Below are 19532 nucleotides of genomic sequence, written 5' to 3'. Positions count from 1 at the left end.
AGTTTTACTTTTACGATAAACAAAAGGATAGGATAATCATTCGTTTTGAATTCCATTGCCAAGAAATTTGGTGGACGTATTGCTTTTCTTAACGGATTGCGGGAAAAGTCGAGCGAAGTAGTGCGTTTTTAAAAGGAAACATGTAATTTTTATACCATTTTCCTTCCAACGAGCAACACAGATGGTATCGAGCAAACATTGTGGAAGGAAACTAAAACTAACATTACAAACAACATTTTCTGTTCTCCTTGACGGCCTTCGCTAATCAGAAGTTTAGAACTCCAGTGCACAGATTGAATCATTTGTGTTCTGATACCCATATCTTAGGAAGGAGAAAGAAATATTCCCTTGTCCTTATTCGAAAAGCAAGAGTTTAGCCCGAGAACAATATTTTTACGATTTCATGCGTTTGGTGACTGTAATCTGCATTAGCTTCTGAATCTTTGGGTTGCGGCTATCTTCAGTACTACTGACATAGCGAAAAGTGCTGGATAATAAACTTACATATGATGCACGATCCTCGCAGTAGAGAGCGCTATTTATGCAATAGCGAAAATCAGACCTGAAAAAAATCAGGTGAGTACGGGATTCGAACCACTGACCCCTGCGATGCTACTGCAGCGTTCTACCAACTGAGCTAACAAGCCAACTGGGAGCAGGCCGTTAAGTTGATTCGTAATAAACCCATGATGATAAATCAGATACAATAAATATATGAAGTTCGTATATTCAATGTATATAATAAACTAAATTCGAAATTAGCTACAAGTGCACATGCAATGAGGGGAGAGACCCCATACCTGAGAAATGATAATTATTAAGTGCTTCTGGCTCGATCGTAACTCTTCATGTAGAATTATTATTATTATTATTATTATTATTATTATAATTATAATTATTATAATAATAATTATTATTATCATTATTATTATTATTATTATTATTATTATTATTATTATTATTATTATTATTGTCCTTCCCAATTATGCAGTTTTTTTTTTCTGAGAGTTTGTTCGTGCAACTTTCAAGGCGACGAGGTTGGGAAACTCACATCCTCGGAGACTCAGGGGCTGTGGGTCGATTTCAAGTTAGGGCATGAAGAGCCCCAGGGGACACTGTCTTACAAGACTAGTTCCAAACGGTCGCAGTCGTTCTGCCATCTGATTGGTGCCAGAAAATCTTTGTGTTTTTCTGCCCAATCAGAGTGAAGTGTGCTTTAGAGTCCTTTCGTGTGTTTTAACACGGACATATACTAGTAGCTCATTTGCTCGCTGTGTTTGTTTGGATCGTGCGACGGAGATTTGCTTGAGGTGAAAAGTTTCAGTCGCAGCACACAATGTAAGAGAAATCGATCAGATTGTCCGCGAAAATCCTACCGGGAATTATACTGAATACTTTCGCAGGTATCACTAGAGAACGTGTTTTAAAGTTTGCGAGGTTTGTATACAAGACGATGGTTGCAGTCATTGATATGTCGCTTTAAACGTTAAACGAGATTTAAGCTTAAATCTTTCTAGTTTTTTCGCATAATTTTCTGTGCCTAAAACTTTGCCGTGAAGTTATTTCGTCGCACGGGCCACGCAGGTATGTCGAGCAACTTGCGCTTTCGCCTACGTAGCTTTCTGCTTTCTGTGCGCGCCAAAATCTAATATTCGCTTTGTAGTAAACTCGTTCACAGTACGGCCAAGGTTGCAGAGAACGTTACTGTAAGTTCGTGGACGACCTCCAGCAAGCGCTACGAGAAAGCTTAGCCGTGTTTCCGGTTAGCTAATTAAAATCTGAACAAAACTTTCTTAACGAGAACATCGTGGGAAGGAGAGATGTTTTCGGGCAGTTACCGAAGGGGTTTGGAAAGAGTTTAATCTTTCAACTGCTGCCTAGAGTGTTGAAATTCTTGAGCTAGGAAGGCCACGGATTCTCTTCTAGTCCCTTGGTCATTGTCATTTCACCTCTTCTGTCGATTGTTGAAAACCAAGTTAAATACCTTTGATCATTGGGAATCGATCCGATGCTGCTTTCAATGGGAAAAACAAAACCAAAGACCAAGAAATATTGGATGGAAAGGGCGGGTTTGCTTTATTGCAAATGTCAGCTTAGAAGTACAGGGTCATCTACCCACATCTAATAAGCAAAAGTTTCCACGCTTAACTTTCCTTTCTTTTCAAGCGAAGATGAGATTAGATTTTGGCACGCACAGAAAGTTGCGCAAGTACCAGTTGCTCGACATACCTGCGTGGCCCCTGCGACGAAATAACTTCACGGGATTGGCAAAGTTTCAGTCAAAGAAAATTATGCAAAAAATCTAGAAAGATTTAAGCTTAAATCTCGTTTAACGTTTGCATACAAACCTCGCAAACTTTAAAACACGTTCTCTAGTGATACCTGCGAAAGTATTCAGTATAATTTCCGGTAAGATTTTCGGGGACAATCAGATCGATTTCTCTTACATTGTGTGCTGCGACTGAAACTTTTCACCGCAAGTAAATCTCCGTCGCACGATCCAAACAAACATAGCGAACAAATGAGCTACTAGCATATGTCCGTGTTAAAACACACGAAAGGACTCTAAAGCACACTTCACTCTGATTGGGCAGAAAAACACAAAGATTTTCTGGCACCAATCAGATGGCAGAACGACTGCGACCGTTTGGAACTAGTTTTTTAAGTCAATGTCCCCAGGGGCTCTTCATGCCCTAACTTGAAATCGACTCAGCCCCTGTGTCTCCGAGGATGGGAAATTCATGGAACTGTAGCTTTCCGTCTTCATTGACATCTAGAATGGAAACCAGTCTTGAAATCAGCCTTTGTCGTGCTAATTTTCATTTTCTTTAAGCTTGCGATAAAATCGTCTTCCACAATAGTGTCGCGTTTACCAGAAAGTACTTTGAACATGTCCGTCATCCGCAGTCCATTGTTGCGAGCGAAGCGCACGAATACATCCAATGGTGAGGATTTATCTGGGCTCATGACGTTCCTTGCTTGACATCCCTGGTTACTTATTTGCCAGGTGCAGTTGAAGTTGGGCCTCTTTTTGATCACATCTTCCAGCTCTTTATGACAATCTCTAGCAAGAGCCATCCCTTGCAGATGAAGCTCCTCAAGCGCGCTGTTGTAATATTACGGCGAATTGCTTTCAAGAACGCATGCGCTCCCTTACTCGGGTACGGGTATAGATTATTCCCAATGTAGAGCACCTGGAGAGTTGTTTCTGTTCAAGCCCTTCGCGATGATCTTTGCTCTCGAGCAACCCAATTGATGCGTTTGTAACATCCGGATACAGCGATTCATTTGCCTCGAGTGCCCCAGTTCAAGGCTTGTGCTCCTACCCCAGACAGGCTATTCCACGAAACGTCCAACTCCTTCAAATTGTAACACTCTCGAAGCCCATGAAGATGATCCCGGCTGCTCCTTGGGCGGTAATGTTATTCCAACGCACATTAAGAAACTCTAGTGAACTTGTCTCGCTCAATATGGGGCCTAAAATAGCAGCTTCTTGATCGTTCAAGCAATCATGGCTCAAGTCGAGAACTTTTAAGTAATAGTTTTCTATGAGTCCCTCCAGAGGAGGAAGAATATGGCCGCTATTTCTGCAAATGTTTGAAACGTGTCGCTGTCTGAGTGAAGATGTGTTCTTAAAGTGAAATATTTTAAAAACACTGCATTTCGTTGATAGCTTTTAACGTGTTACATGTGTCTTATTGGGTTCGATGTACATAACGAGATATACAGAGTGGTAAATTTGCAATATTTTTCACTTGCCGTCGGTAGTGTGGAATCATTTCTATCAGAAAGGCAACTATGAGTTTTTGACTTGAACCTGTTCAACGAGAAATTTTCCGCATTAAAAAAGAATTTAAATCTCTGCATTAACATAATAAATATAAGTTCATCCGTACGATATTTACGCACTCATCGGTTTGTTTCCCCATGATGAACTTCGATGTACGTCCTATCTTAAGCTGCCATTGCAATCTGAGAGGGTTAGAAAAAGTATCCCTAGTTCTATCTTTCTTGGAGAGATCGTCCGTACCTAATGGGCAAGAAAATTTCACTATAAAGGAAGCTATAGAATAGCATTCGCAGCCATACAAGCACAAAAAAAATTTCTGGAAGAATAACTTTTCGTTTCTCTCTTTGAAACAGAACAAGATCACCCTTTCCTCGAAAAACGCGACTTTTTTTCTCGATCGGTTCTGATTTTCTTTAAGTCTTGTGACAAAGCGACGCGAGGGCAGCAGGGCCCAACGGCTTTTTCCGGACCGGCTCACGCCAACACGTCCGGCCGCCCTGCACACGTCAGCTTTTACTAAACTGTACTAGAACTTATACTGAAGGGGGGCATATCGGAATGGATTCCTTCATGGATAAGAAGAGAGAGTTTCATAGCTGGTCCTTCAATGTGGGCTTCAATGTAATTGCAATTTACACGAATGAAATCAGGCAAAGAACGTCAGGCTGATATCTTTATTTGTTGCCTTATGAAAGAATGAATAATCCCTATTCTTGTACGGACATCTAACAGTTTTGAAGGACCGTGACGAATCGTTTCCTACTAAACGCTATTGATCTGCTACTTTGATGTCTTTATAATTTTTTTTCTTATTAGAAACCATACACCTTAAAACTGTAATTTTTTTTCAAATTTGACCTTTACGATAATTCCTAATTAAAAAATTTTTTTCTCCTTATTTACATACGTTAACGTGTCATCTTGTTATAGATATTTCTTACAAACATTTTACCCTCCAATGCAGTCCATATATAAAGCCTCTAATATCCAGATACCAACAAAACTGGGCAAAAGCGGGAATTGGAAATATAGAAAACCAAATCATTACAAAGTGGTTCAATGTACCTCCATGTATGAATCAAATTTTATATTGGCTGATTCGCTCGATCGCCTTCAGTCCTTCAGGACCAAGCTGTTACGAGAGTTATGGGAAACCAAATGAATTAATGAGTCATTACGTTTTAAAAAAAAAAGAATCACTTTTTTCGATAAAATAGAAAGTAAAAGGGCGAATCCCGAAATTTAATCATAATACAATTAGCCCTGTGTTCGAAAAATCTTAAGTTTTCCTATTTTCCTTCCTTTTTTCTCTTTTTTCTCTTTTTTTTTTCTCTTTTTCTCTCTCTCGTTTCAATTTTTTTTTTACTGTTTTTCATATTGCTCGAGACAGTGATTCTTTCTTAGGTTTCCTTACAAATTTAACAACGAAAATAAGCGCTCTACCGGCGAAACCTGACCCCCTTGCACATGCCCGACGTTTGACAGCTTTTTTTCGGAAAAATGTGCCTATGCTTCTCCCCCGAAAAGCCTTCATCACGAAAGGATCGAAGATGGAGCCCGAGAACATGACGGAAATCTGCCGAACCAAACAACAAATTCTTCGGATTCTCTTTCAGCTCGGTCCTGGATCATTACTTCATAATAGTGGAGATGTGGCCGCTCCAGTCACATTGGGTGTCCTGTGGGGCTTACAAAGAATGATTACCACGGCTGCCACGAGTAAAACGGCAGCGAAGCCAAGGAATCCAACCACTACAGCTATGATGATGGTGTCGTCTTTAGGTGAGGACGACGCTGCAAGGTAATCCGAGACAACTGAGTCATGAATTAACGCTGAATTCGCTGAATTCAGCGTTAATTAGCGTTAACTGAGTCAAATTATGGAAAGAAGCTAGTTATAGTTTCTCTTTGGCGAACAATAGAAAAAACCTTGAGTAATTCCAATTCGATCGCTATCTTTTAGCACTTTCTCATCACTGCAACTTAAATAAGCAATCGTACAAAATCCAAGTTAATACATGATTATAGAGATGAATTTGTGAAATGTGTATGTGAACGTGTGAAATGTGTATGTGAACGTGAGAATTGGTAAATGAATGAATAGGTGAACGATAAACGTTGAATGAATATGTGCATGAATGTGCACGAATGTGTGAATGTAATAATAAACGATTGAATGACATCCTAAACGATAAAATAGATGATTAAGTGGACGAGTGAACCGACGGACAGGCTGGTAAGAGAGAAAAAAAAAACACACCAATAACATCAAACCAAGGTGCTGTAAAATATTGACACGTAAACTTTCGATCTCGTTGCCTGACGAAAACTAGCAGTATTGCAGTCGAAACACCGTGATCAGTACTATTTGTAGCTTGACTCTATATTGTGAGACAAACGATTCACCGTTCTTCTATCAAAAATATAGCTGTCCTTAAATAAAGGTTAAATTATATTGCAAATATAAAGCCGAAATTTGACCAGGCTCTACTCCTACTCAAAGTATACACGACTTCTACTTAGACATCGCAAAAACCCCTACCCGAAGGCTCCTTTGGTTTGGGGGAAGAAACAATTATTGGTCCAACAGCCAGATGTTGTTCAACATTTTCTTCAATGACTCGCCTTTTTCTCTTTTCGTATGGACATCCCTTAGCACAGCGGGACGACTCGTCAGAATGCAAACAAGCTAACACTAAACAGTGGAGGAAAATTTCTTTTGAATTCACGGAGCGGAAATTAAAGGCAGCCAAAACAAATCGTTGAACGGATGACAAGGTGTAATTGTAGCGAAGATTGCTGTCCTTGGGACACCTGCAATGAGATAAAAGTCAGTCAACACCGGAGCCAAGGCGGCTTCAAATCACCGTTGCTTATATCAAGGCTCTCCCATTACTGGGTTTCCGCTTGTAAACCCGATACTCGAGTACACACTTACCACTCGGGGCAGCATAATCAACTTACCAGTCTCTTAGATGAGCGGCCTTTCCCCCGAAACCATATAGTTCTTTATCCTAAAAATTTTTATGAATGTTTTTTAATTTCGTCGGTTTGAGATTCTAAAGAGAAGAATCTGACTTCGAAAACAATCTTCAATTATGCAGCCTCATTCCCAGAGCTATTCCCAAGTTTCAAGGGGAAAGCCCTGGGAACGAAGTAGTATTCTACAGATACTAAACGTAATCTGTTCATGTTGTCCTTCAACAGCGTTGTTAAAATATATAATCAAATAAATCGAATAAAGCCTTACACTGCTGTAAAAAGTAAAATGTTTTAAAAATCCGAGTTCTCGCCGAGCAACGGCATCATCAGGGATAAGAAAATATTCCGGGAGCGCGATATAGATATATATATATATATATCTTATTAACCAAGCGCGAGGGCCGTACTGGGAGAATATCGGCCCGAGGTCTTGGCAGTACGGACCGAGCGCAGCGAGGTCCGTTCAAAAAAGACCGAGGGCCGATATTCTTCCAGTACGGTCCTGAGCAAGCTTGGTTAATAAGAGATTTATTATACGACTTAAGTTCAAAGGGACACAAGTGCGGTATCATTCGGGACCATTCGGGACAGTGCCCGGTCCAATACTTAGAGAATATTGGTTGGTTGATTTTAGTTATTGGCCCTCTGACTGCCCGAGTCGTGTAATAAATATATATATTTTACAATTATTCGCCGAAGGTGAGGTGAATATCGTCGAATAATCCCCGAGAAGAAGTCGAGGGGATTATTCGGCAATATTCACCGAACCTGAGGCGAGTAATTGTTTTAGTATAATTTCAGAGCTGAACAACAGAGAAATTTCTAAAATCGTCACATTTTAGTAACATTTATTAACATTTTAGTTTGACATTTTAATAAACCGCGCGGAGCGGTTTATATAGCGTCATATAAGGAACCGCTCGACCAATCAGATTGCTGGAAACTCTTTGTTCAGCTCTGAAATTTTACTAAATATATATATATGTAAAAAGGGTGTGTGGTGAAATGTGTAGAAGATGCGACTATGTATGAAAGCTGTAGAAATAAACTGTGAATGGAACATAATTAAGGCTCTAATGATGGATCGTTACAAACAAAGGACCTACAAAATCGTTAAAAAGGTCTAAAAAATGAGATACTAAAATAGAAGGTCTGCAGATTCACTACATTCTTCCCGGGAATTGAGTGTAGGCTTGTACTTTCTGGTGTAAAATGCTTCATAAAGGCATAGATTAGCGGGGTCGTTTTCATTCATAATAATCTCGACATCAATGCCTTCATGGTCTTTGTTTTGGCAGGAATAGATATGTTTTTTAACGGACGAGTTTCCATTGTTGAGATGTACCTTTGCGCGGTTGAGAATGAAGCGCGTCGTACTACCAATGTACCATGTGTTGATTGCAGCTGTTACATATGAGCTGGTATACTACATTTCGTCTTAAAAATAATCCGGTTTTAGAGATGGGGCACTTGACTCTGGTGCATTTACGTAAACCCCACCAAATCCAAACTCAACTTCATCCGCAACGAACGAAAACGCATCGAGGACAGATGCTCCTCGCATATATCTGCAACACAACACCTAAACACATTCGACGACATTCTTCCCCTCAACGGTTACCCAGAGAACAATATAGAACCATCAAATGTCCACAGCATCCCCAAAGAAACTCTCAACCTGCCAACTCATAAATGGTCACACCTCAAGATCCCATACATCTCTGAATGACTAAATCACATAATCTCTAACATCTTTAGGAAAGAAAACATCCCGATACGCATTTCCCACAAATCCTTCACACTCAGACAAGCCCTATCCCACACCCCCAAAGTACGAAAATGCACATATATATATATATATATATATATATATAGAGCTCCCGGAATATTTTCTTATCCCTGATGTTGATCGGCGAAAGCTTGGATTTTTAAAACATTTTACTTTTTGCAGCAGCGCAAGGCTTCATTCGACTAATTTGCATAGATTCTAACGGAATACCGCCGTTTCTAAAGCAACTAAGTAACAAGCTAGAGTTCACAAAAAACAGCAACGCAACGTGCAAAAGTAGTTGCTGATTTGGGTATCGCCATTGAAAAAAAAGGAAAAGAAAAAGAATGTTTTTGTTTCGACGTTTAATTTCTTGTCACTCTAACTCGTTCGCAAGGAGAGTGAGTTACAGATAAGCGGCTAGGTTGCTGAGCAAGGTAAAATGGCAGCGCCCATAATCGAGTTTTTAACAGATTTGAACACAATTATTGAATCTTTACAAAGTTAAACGGTTTTATTAACAAGTTGATAATGTAAATGCCCACCGTTCACAGATTTTATTCTAGTATTTAATGAAACGTTAGCTTAATCTTTGAAATCTTAACTATTGGTAAGTATCAATTTCATTTTTACGCCGTGAAGTCGGTGTGGAAAATGATATGAATATTCTGGCCTGTTAGCTCAGTTTGTAGAATATTGCACCGGTATCGTAAAGGTCATGGGTTCAACTCCCGTACCGGTCTGAGTTTTTTCAGGCCTTATTTGCACTACTGCTCAGGTAGCGTTCATTACTGCGAAGATCGCTTTCATATAAATTTCACAACCGCAGTTCACATATATGATTTTCACATTTTCACAGTCTGTATCATACTTCTTCTTAAAAGTACAAAGAGGAAACAAACGTACCCATCCTCCAAGAAAACAAACTGCATCTCGTCATCATAATTAGGCGTGGCTGTCGCCTTGCACTCATCCACAAACACAATAACTCCAGTATCATTGGATCTCACCGTCACCTGAAGGAAAATGTCTGTACCCACGTCTATTGGTCCAATAGGGTATTCTGTGTAATGCTCACGGAAATCTCCGCTTTTGAATAGGCTCATCTCGAATGTGAAATTTCCAAACGATTCTGTGAGATAAAATGAAACGTGGACATGTATTGACTCTGTTATGTTATTGAATTTGGAGGGCGTTTCATCGAGTCTCATGCAAGCAAACCCAAATTAATTATTGTGATCATGCGATGGACTGCCTCTCCATCCAGGGAGGAGGGAGGGGGGGGTGGGAGGGGGGAAGTGATATCCCTAGTTGCCTCAAGCTGGGTGGGCTATTTGACTCGAGTACAGAGGTTCTCTTTTTACCCATCAAACAGAGGCGGGGAGGGGATAACGAGGAGCAAATAAAACTCAAGGCGAAAAACAAGTAGACAGTGGAAGGCGTGCAGTCCCATCCCGTTGGGTTTGACTTTGGCATCTGACCGGTTGAGGAGATTGCACAAGTTTCTCAGGGAAATCAGAGAGTGTTAGGAGGCAGCCCTGTGGAGTAATCCTGGATTTCTTTTAAACCTGAATTGAAAGTGAAGATTAGGAAATCTAAGCAATTAGAGAGAAGGTGGGGAAATAAACGATTTAAAACGCAGAAAAATGGCCCTGTGCGTTCGTTTTATAGCTTTGTGCGTTTCTCAACTGTCACATGCAAAGTGACAACGCGAAGTTACTGAGAAAGGAAAACCCGATGGCTATTTATTGACACTTCATTTGGAAATCAACACTACTTATTCAGAAGGGGTTATGAGAAAATGGAAGAGACAGAGAGAGGAGATAGAGAGAGGGGAGAAGAGAGGGGGAGCGGGGGTTGGTTAACACCGTCAGAGTTGTAAAACCCTTTTCAAACTCTCGCGGAAATCTCAACATGCCTAAGGGCAATAGAAGTTTGTTTTGATCGACTTCTCGCTAGACGGTACATTCGTGATAGCTTAAATTTCCTCAATATCTCTACTGAATCTTTCTAACACTTACTTATATCGCTGATCACGAATCTTTCCGACGAATTGAATGAGACCACGGATAACACCACTGTCTTCTGGTAACGACATTGGAATTCAAATACGGCCAGGTGGTCACGTGATACGTGCAAACCCAAGGAGCCTCGGCCCTTCACAAGAGCTGTTATAGCGTTGCGATAAATAAGCATTTTGCCGTCCCGTGAGACATTCCATTCCATTCCGCATCCTTCAAGCGTTGATTTGATAAATATATGACTGCTGTTTTGGAAGGAAGGTTTGCAGGATGCGTCGTTGAGTTGGACGGTTTCTGGATCGTAGTTTAGATTAGATTTGATGTGTAACATGACTTTGATTTGGTCTTTGTCGCACTTCACGTCCATGGAATAGTCGTCAGCTGATAACGCAATGATATTGCGAACGTTTAAACATCTCTTGGTTTAACCCTTTTCAGGTTACGAATGACCATCATCTATTTTTCCTTACATTAGAACATTTTTCAATTGTCTATCGTGAAACCGAAAACAAAGTGGTAACGACATCCGATTTTAACAAAGGTTTACCTCATGATGCCTTAAAGGGCAGTATAGAACAAAATATTTACCTGGTTTGGTTGTCGTATTCATAAGCGACGGCAAAGTTGTAGCCGGTTCCTCAGTCAACTCTGAAGATTAAACATCTCTTTATTTAATTAACCCTTTTAGCTCATATATGACTATCATCTAATTTCTCCTTGCATTATAACAGTTTTCAATTGTCTATCGTAGAACCAAAAACAAAGTGGTGACGACATCCGATTTTAACAAAGGTTTACGTCATTATAAACCAATGAAGACTGAAAGTAAAATAGGTCAACTGCCAAAAGCGCGGGAAAAGTAACGCGGGCGACCAAGTCACGCCGATTGGTTGTCGTTCGGCCTCTGATTGGCTTAGAACATGGCGCGAGTTTTCTAGACCAATTACAGATCAAAATAAAACAAAACCAAAGCAAACTTAGATTGCTTTCAACACTCAATTGAAATTTGCTCTATCACTGCTGAATCAAACATTAAGGTCGCGGATATATCAAACTTTTGTTTGTTAAACGAATTCTGTTATCAGTGCCACAAGGAATGCATGGAGAACAGGATAAAATAATTTACATATATATATACTAATGCCACTGAGGATTTAGGGGTTAGTTGATTAGATACTCTTACTTATCATCTTAAATTTCAATAGCTTTCTTTACCATTTTCGTTGTATTATTCTGCTTCTCACTTCTCGTTTATTCTCTAGCCAAGAGGGGGGGAGGAGGGGTGGTTGCTAGAGGTTGCAGATTAGGATAGTTTAACATTATTCAAGACGATGAATTTTAAATTATAATGACAAAAACTTGTCAAGGCAAATGAGTAAGCGTTGTTCCAAAACTTTTCTTTCAGCTTTACCAGAAACAAAAAGAGATGTGTTACACCTTGGTTCTTGCAAATCGTAAACCTCAGCTCTCTTGGGGTAAGGTAACGAATCTGATCCAACCGACGCGTCGGCCGACACGTTGGCCGGACCTTATAGAAAGACTCTGCCTCGCTGGTACTTTCGCTTGGCTCCAAACTTCGACTCGTCGATCTCCACTGTTTTTCCTACACCTCCGATCTTCATGTCAGCGTTCATAATTTTCGTCGAACATACCGTTCGTAAGTCGCTCAGCGCACGGATCACTATAGGCTTTGAAAGGCTAGTCAGTCTGGCGATGTTACTTCCGGAAGCCTTGATAGCCCACAGGAACATTAGATGAAGCCACGTACTCAGCGGGATGTTGGAACCTTCGAAAAACCAGGTTCGAAAAGCCAGGTTCGACAGCGGCTGTTTGTACAGCATCGGTGGTGTGTCGGTAGTGTGTCGGCCGACGCGTCGGTTGGATCAGATTCGTTACCTTTACCGCTTTCTTGATTCACACGAATAGTAAAAGAAATTTATATATATATATATATTTTTTTGGGGGGGGGAGGGTTGGATTATTGGCATAAAACGTAAACATCTTTTGATGATACCTTGAAGAGCAGTCGAGAACAAAATATTTACCTGGTTTGGTTGTTGTATTCAAAAGCGACGGCAAAGTTGTAGTCGGTGCCTCAGTCGACTCTGAAGATTCATAAATAACAATTGACCAATCAGAGCGCGCGCTTTACTTTGGTTATGTTATAAATAACAATAGAATCAGTTTGGAACAGTAACTTTATATTTTCGTTTTAAATTTGTGAATTGAAGCCTAACTCCTCATGTTGAGGATTTTTGATAAAAAGATTTAGCTTTTTTTTTTTTTTATAAGGGGACGAGAGAGGGGGCGGCGGCATTACCTCCGGGCTTTGGGCCTCTTTTAATAAAGGAATCAAAGGAAAATAACGCATGCGTTGTAGCAGTGTAACCTTTTTCTACTCCTTTTAAACTTATATGTATCTTAAATATTGTAGTTACATATTGTAGTTACATATTGTAGTTACATATTGTAGTTACATATTGTAACCGAAAATCCCAAGTTGGGAGTTACAATAAACGTATGTATGTATAAAGGTAACCTATCTGGGCTATAGGCCTCTTTTAACAAAGGAAACAAAGGAAAAATAACGCATGTGTTGTAGCAGTTTAACCTATCTGGGAGTAGCCCCTATAAAAAGTTATGTTGGAGATGGCTACCTATTTCGCTAGCTGATAAGAGAAAAATAAAATGGCATATCCGCTCCGATTTCTTAGTTTACGAAACCCAGCCTTTTGTGCTGGGCCGCGTCAAATGCATGCCATGGAGTCTCTGTGAAAACGACGTTTGCTTTCGCATTTAAACTTGTTCAATTTACAGGCTTCACGTCTCTCGGTAGGGAGAGGCATTATTTATTGCCTTTAGGGGGGTCCGGAGGATTTTTTCACGATAAAACTAACCTGATTAACCCTCCTTCCCCTCCCCCCCCCCCAAGAAAAGGCTCTCTGGTATTCTAATGGTGTCGCACGTTGGTAGTCAATTTTGTATAGCCCCCTTTAAAAACTCTGTTAGAGTACACTGATGCTCCTCCGTTCCCCCGTAAAAAACCATGTGATACCCCCAGGAAAAAAACGTCAGACTCACCCCCCCCCCTTTACTTTTTCCCTACCTACACCACCGTCTCCACAGTACAGAAGATCACAATGGCTGGTTGGCGTCAACTTATACACATAAAAACCATTGCACCTCTTCACAGTTGCAGGGCTGGACCACTCACAACAAGAATCAATCCAGTTGAAGCAGACTCTCCCGGAGGAATTTCCACCAACGTTCACTGGCATGGGCCCGTCGTACCAGCCTGGGGAATGGGTACCACATCGGCTCAAGGTGATGCAAGATTCTGGCATCTTTATGCCAGCTGCACCTGTAAATCTGTACCAGCCTAAAACTAACTTGTTGTCGCACTTAGGTTGCTGTGCGCCAAGGAGGCGGTTGAACTGGGAACGAGTGGAGTCTTGAAGCTCTTTGTATGCAATGCATGGATCGTCATCTGATGAAACGTTGGCTGAGAAAATAAATTTAAATTTATTAGTGTGAAAGGATATATCAAAAAAGAGTTTCAGTACATGCACTTATACAGAAGGGAAAAGTCTAACATTGACCTTCACAAAACTAAGTAGCATGAAAGACCCTGAGAGAAGCTAAAGGGTAATGGTAATGGTAACTTTATTTATACACGGTATTTCCTTCAGGTACGTTTATATTTAAGTAGATAAAACTAACTAAATAAAATACATGAATTGAAGCTCCCCCTTAGGAGCTTTTTAGCCACAATGTAGACTAAGTGCTTAAAAAGTCTCCACTGGCAGGAGGCAGACCAGTGGGCTATTTTCAAAGCGCAGCCGAGGAGTTGAACTGGGGGCAACCGAGAACAAATCCAGTGAGTGGCAGGGTGGAGGACTTGAACCCGGGACACCGGATCCAGCACTCTAGGCAGGGTAACCCAGTCAGCCGGGGTCATAATTTACCATGTAAGTCTAATCAGGAAAACTTAGGTCAGGCATGCAATTAAGTGGGCGGTTAATTAAGGCAAAAATGGGCAACCTGTGGCCAAAAAAGAAAAAAAAAAAACAACCAACCGAAGGGCTGATTTAATTAGGGCCTTTTCAATTTTCATCAGCCGTCCTTGAGATAATAGGGAGCTTCAGCAACCACGACGACGAACGGAGGACGACGACCGGAAGTAGCGGGAACGTCACTGCGCAAGCGCGAACCAAGAATTCCGTCGTCGTCTTATCGTCGACGACTTGAGATGGACCAGTTTCACGTCGTCGCGAACTTCCGAACTTCAAAGCAGTTTTTCTCATCAAAAGGTGCGGCTTTATTGTCGTTTTTTTGACAGTCTATGGCCGGTTGGAGTTTGTATTCGCTTCTTCGGTTGTTTAAACCTCCCTGTTCAGTTTTCTAAACAAATAAAATTCGAAAACCCACTAACTCATTTTCCTTCCTCCGCACAACAGATGTCAAGTCAAGCAGTGAAATCGACCACGTTAGGTTTAAATTTATTTGAGTATATTTTATGAAAGAGTGCTGTTTATCATTTTTATTGAATGAAAAGGTTTAAATGGCAGTGCAATACACCTCTGCGTTGGGTCAAAAGCTGCGTGTATGGAACTGTCGGTTTATTGCTACTAAAAAATTTTGCGTGTTGCTGTTCTTTGTGGAGACGCTTTAAACAGCAAAGAATTCTTCAGATCGGTGTGTCAACATGAGCGTGAATACCTGTCAGGTTTTGCGAATCTATTTTCGAAATGTTTGATAAAGATCTAGATTTACAGCCATAAAAATTATTCCGACAAAATCACATGGGAAAAAATAGTATTCTTGTTAGAAGCGCGACGACTGATCTGTGCCGATCGCTAGCTAGCATTGATTAAAATTGACAGACTTGCGTCGTTTGCTCGCCAAAGGAAGGAGCATCAAAGGTAGAACATATCAGGCTAAAGCACGTTGAAAATCAAGCAAGCCTTGGGCAAAATAGATTTGTTTATACCAGCAACACTTAGAACTGAATTTAAATCTCGAATAACTTCCGTAAAATTTATATTTTAAACTTTTATCATGCGTAAATTATTGTAAATAAAGCTAAAGCTTAATAATTCCTTGGACTTTTGATGTTCAAGAATTGAATCACGTACTCTCGAACTTCCGATATAGGTGAAAGATTGATCCATGACTGAGAAGAAGGTTTTGGAGGTCTCTGAACGATATCGTTTCCTAAACTGACGAAGCGAGAATAAACGAAAATTTCAGACGTCGTCGTCCTTGAGCAACTTCACTGCTTAAGTTTCATTTTCCCGCTAAAAACGACGTCCTCGTTCCAGACCCTCCGCGATTACTTGACGTCGTCATCGTCCCTTTCGTCGTGGTTGCTTAAGCTCCCTAATAACGTAATAGTAACCGCTCGCGATGCATTATTTCCAAAGCAGCTCTTGGGTGGTAATGCAAAATTTTTCGTTTATATAATTATTTGGCGTCCAAGCTCTTTTTGGGGGAGGTCCAGCTGAGCTGTTTAGACGACAAAATGAATTAAGTGGTGTTTTAGCTTCGCAAATAATTACTAATGGCCTTTTTGGGTTATCTCTCCGACAGGTAGGAAAGGATAAAGCCCTAGGGCGCTTTTCAATTATGCGCTCTGGAGAAACATCATTCTCAATGAGGTAATTTGAGTAGGTGACGAGAGCCTCTTTTTTTCCCCACTTTTAGTGATCTTTCTGACATAGATTATAGCGAATAATTAATGCTGAAGCAATTGTGCAGCACTTTGATTTGTTGACACTCCCAGCGAAAATTGTTTCTTTTATGGAAACCGCTTATTTTCAGAAATCGCATGTCTGATTGATCATTAAGACCAAGGATAAAAGATTGTGTTTGTTGTATTACAAATGTAAAATTGAGGAAATTTGATGGAACAATTAATATACTACTAATTAATTAGGCTGTTTCTACGACCAAGAAAAACAAACTATAGAAACGGTTGTCCTTTGCCTTCAGAAGCACTGTAAAATGTCCAGTTTATCATTACCTCCTGGCCAAAACCCCTAAGCTCATAGCGCTTAAACGATTTCTGATTTTGCATGATGGCGAGAAAACATGGTTGTTGAAAATTTTGTCAGACCATTCAGCTTTTTAAATAGGGAACCCGCCTATGCGTGAGTTTAAACAGATGGCTCTTCAAAGTTTTAGGTTATCCATGTCTATTTTATTAAGATTTCAACCATAAAAAAAAAAAACAACATTGCCTCCATATATTTCAAGTTCTAAATCAATGATGTTTTCTTTTTTCCCAAAAGCCAACTTTTGCTTAAGAAATCACAGAAAAATGGTCAGAGCCTGAGATTTTCTTTTAGGAAAGATCATTTTCTGTCCTTACCTCTTTGGAAAAAAACTAACTAATGAGAATGGGCAACATGCCAGTATCACAAAAAAGCCGAAAACCAAATGCCGAAAAAAAATGGAAAAAGTACAAACCGAGCAGACCTCAAAAACGGAAAACCGAATAAAAAAAAAAAAAAAAGTACCGAAAAACCGATCTAAAAAAATGTCCCGATAACCGCAAAAACCGAAAACCCTACATCCACTGAGAGTGGCTTTACAAATATAAAGCACAAAAAATGCAACGCGTACTAGTCTTGCCATTAGGAACGTTTTGCATCCGTACTATTCAGCACGTGAACAGAAAGTCTTTTCTTTCCTTTAGTCGCACAGACAACAGACAGAAAAATTTACATTTGACTAAGTTTGTTGTCACCATCCGTCTATAATTGTTTGTCTTCACCGAACGACTGGAACCCATGTCCATTATATGAAATCCCCAGGAAATTTCGCTCAAAGCTGTGCAAATTGAAACTTTTGGTTATGGGAGCCAAAGCTAGTAAATATTTAACCGTCATTTGGGATTTTTGCCATTGTTTTGCAAATTTTCTTCGCAAGTTTAGACATCTCAGACGGCTTGTTGTTTTCGCACAGTTTCCTCGCGTGTCGACTCTTCGTGTAAGCTCCAAAAATTACATTGTTGCAAAAATGTGTATACTAAACTTCTGATGAAAACTATTGTTCAATAATGTATAGCAGAGACACTAATGAAGACTGCGAGAATCTTTCGGTCAATCTTTGTTCAAAGATTGACCGAATCGAAAGATTCAAAGGTCAACGTAACTCGATCGTTGGTAAATAAATCGCTCTGCTGTATTCTGTCTTAATCTTGCTTGAAGTCTCACGCGAGAAAAAAATATTGTTATAAATAAATAGACACGAGAATTAAATTAAAGTGAAACTTTCACTGACATTTTACATTTATGTTGACAATTCAGCGGATTAGTCGAGCAGACAACGAATGGTGAGGTTTTAGAACGATTTTTTTTAAGCGGCTCAACGCACAACATTTTTGAGTCGTTTTAATTTTCCCATCCCGAATGTGACAGATTATTGCAGTCATTAGACCAATTTCGAGGCTGATTTTGCGCCTGATTTACGACACCATTTGTTCGACCGTATAGTTAGGCTCTCTCTCTTGAAAAATACCAAATAATTACCACATAAAACGGTTAAAAGGAATGACCTCGGCTAAAAGTCTTCTCGCTAAGGGGTACAAAAGTCCTTATATCGAAGAAATATAATATTTTGATTCCTGAGTTTGGAAAAGATGAGAATTTTTTTTGAAACAAATTTCATGTCCAACTTGTCTCGCTGTATTCTGCAATTTGCCTCAATGCTGTCGCTTTTCGCTGTTTAGACCCCTTGAGCATATGTACTTCCTGAGAATATCTCAGTTGCGAGGTAACAGTTTCATTTCGATTCCAATGAATAAAAAGTCTACTGTTAATAAATCTCTGCAGAACCGAAATTGTTTTGCTGCTTCGACCGGTTAGAATCGATAGAGTCAACAAGTTACTTAACAGTGATATCGGTTGTCAAGAAAAATATTTGAATTCTCAGACGATAGACCGCTTCGCAGCAAAAAACAGCTCGATAGCGAATATTTTAAATGGTGAGGCGCGAAGAATTCGCTTTAGAATAAAGGCGGTTTAAAGCGATACCTATATTCTCCTTTTCTGAAATGTTTACTCACCTTGTACGGAATTGGACAGCTCGCAAAACGATAGTACTATTCCGACAAGTAAGGGAAACATTCTATCCTGTGTCTAATAGTAACAACTAGTAAAGTGTTGATCTTTGTCAAGCCGTCAAAACAAGGGTTGAGGGTTGCTTTATGCAGATTTCGCGTTCGGCAACGCTTGCATTGTAAATAAGATCGACACCTCACGCAACCTTTATTTACGCTCCTAGCCTTTAATTTATTCAACTTTCCATTCTCTTTTAGGCTCAAAGTAACCCTTTATTTTACGTAACTTGACTTTTACTGTGAAGTGAAGTGGTTTGGTTAAAAATGATAACTGAAACGAATTCAGCCAGCCACCTTTTGTCCGGTTTAAAAAAATACATTAGCATGCATGCCAAAAACGATTTATGCACGAAATTCATCGTCTAGAAAACAAAACCGCAATGTCATTAGGTGATGCTGGCGTGGACGTTTGTTTATAACAGATTAAATCTATTTTCTTTGACCAAACTGGTTCCCAGCGTCCTCTCAAGCTCTATTTGCCGCCTAGCCAGGGAAAGAGACTAATTCGTGCTTCTTTGTATTTATACCAGACGAATCAACGACGTTGGAGATACTTCGTGCGTCGTCGATGCCTAGGCGAAACGACTTCCAAAAAAGACGACAGCGTGTTCTTGCAAGACGGGAAACTTTTGTGATTGTGACAATGAGTTGGCCGGTCTGGCGGTCTGATATACATATTTAAATAAATAAATACATAGGTTAACAAACAAAAAAGCCCCTCTGATAACTAAGAGTTTTCCTCTCAGTATTTCATAAACGCCTCATTACAGGTAATAGAGCTCTTTTCGATTGAACGTCGTAAAACTAAAACTAATGCAATAAGAAGGAAAATATCTGTAAGAGCCTATG

At 39.9% G+C, this 19532-nt stretch overlaps 1 protein-coding gene and 1 pseudogene across 2 annotated transcripts; both read right to left on the bottom strand.

The window, feature by feature from the left end:
• Positions 1-1531: 1531 nt before the first annotated feature.
• On the bottom strand, positions 1532-4861 carry LOC148726535 (uncharacterized; annotated as a pseudogene).
• On the bottom strand, positions 4451-18790 carry LOC111325538 (ZP domain-containing protein). Of its 2 annotated transcripts, none has more exons than XM_088726889.1 (8): positions 18630-18789; positions 13668-14063; positions 12607-12666; positions 11150-11209; positions 10562-10942; positions 9447-9672; positions 6333-6604; positions 4451-5584 (listed from the first exon to the last, which is right to left on the bottom strand). In XM_088726889.1, the coding sequence occupies exons 1-8, from the start codon at positions 18688-18690 to the stop codon at positions 5427-5429; spliced, it is 1614 nt and encodes a 537-aa protein (XP_088583015.1). In that variant the 5' UTR covers positions 18691-18789; the 3' UTR covers positions 4451-5426. The 2 variants fall into 2 exon arrangements, with proteins under 2 accessions (XP_088583015.1, XP_088583016.1); XM_088726890.1 differs by lacking the exon at positions 4451-5584 and adding an exon at positions 6755-6804 and having other exon boundaries at positions 6466-6604; positions 18630-18790.
• Positions 18791-19532: the final 742 nt, after the last annotated feature.

The sequence above is a fragment of the Stylophora pistillata genome, chromosome 7, assembly GCF_964205215.1.
Source record: "Stylophora pistillata chromosome 7, jaStyPist1.2, whole genome shotgun sequence".
Classification (NCBI taxonomy): Eukaryota; Metazoa; Cnidaria; class Anthozoa; order Scleractinia; family Pocilloporidae; genus Stylophora; species Stylophora pistillata.
Note: the sequence above shows the minus strand (reverse complement) of the source record. Positions and strands in the feature narration are given on the sequence as shown.

Coding starts and splice junctions, on each gene's coding strand:
- LOC111325538 (XM_088726889.1), bottom strand. CDS start 18,690: ATGTTTCCCTTACTTGTCGGAATAGTACTATCGTTTTGCGAGCTGTCC. Junction 14,064..18,629: donor GCTGTCCAATTCCGTACAAG/GTGAGTAAACAT, acceptor TTATTTTCTCAG/CCAACGTTTCATCAGATGAC. Junction 6,605..9,446: donor TTTGTTTTCTTGGAGGATGG/GTACGTTTGTTT, acceptor ATCTCATTGCAG/GTGTCCCAAGGACAGCAATC.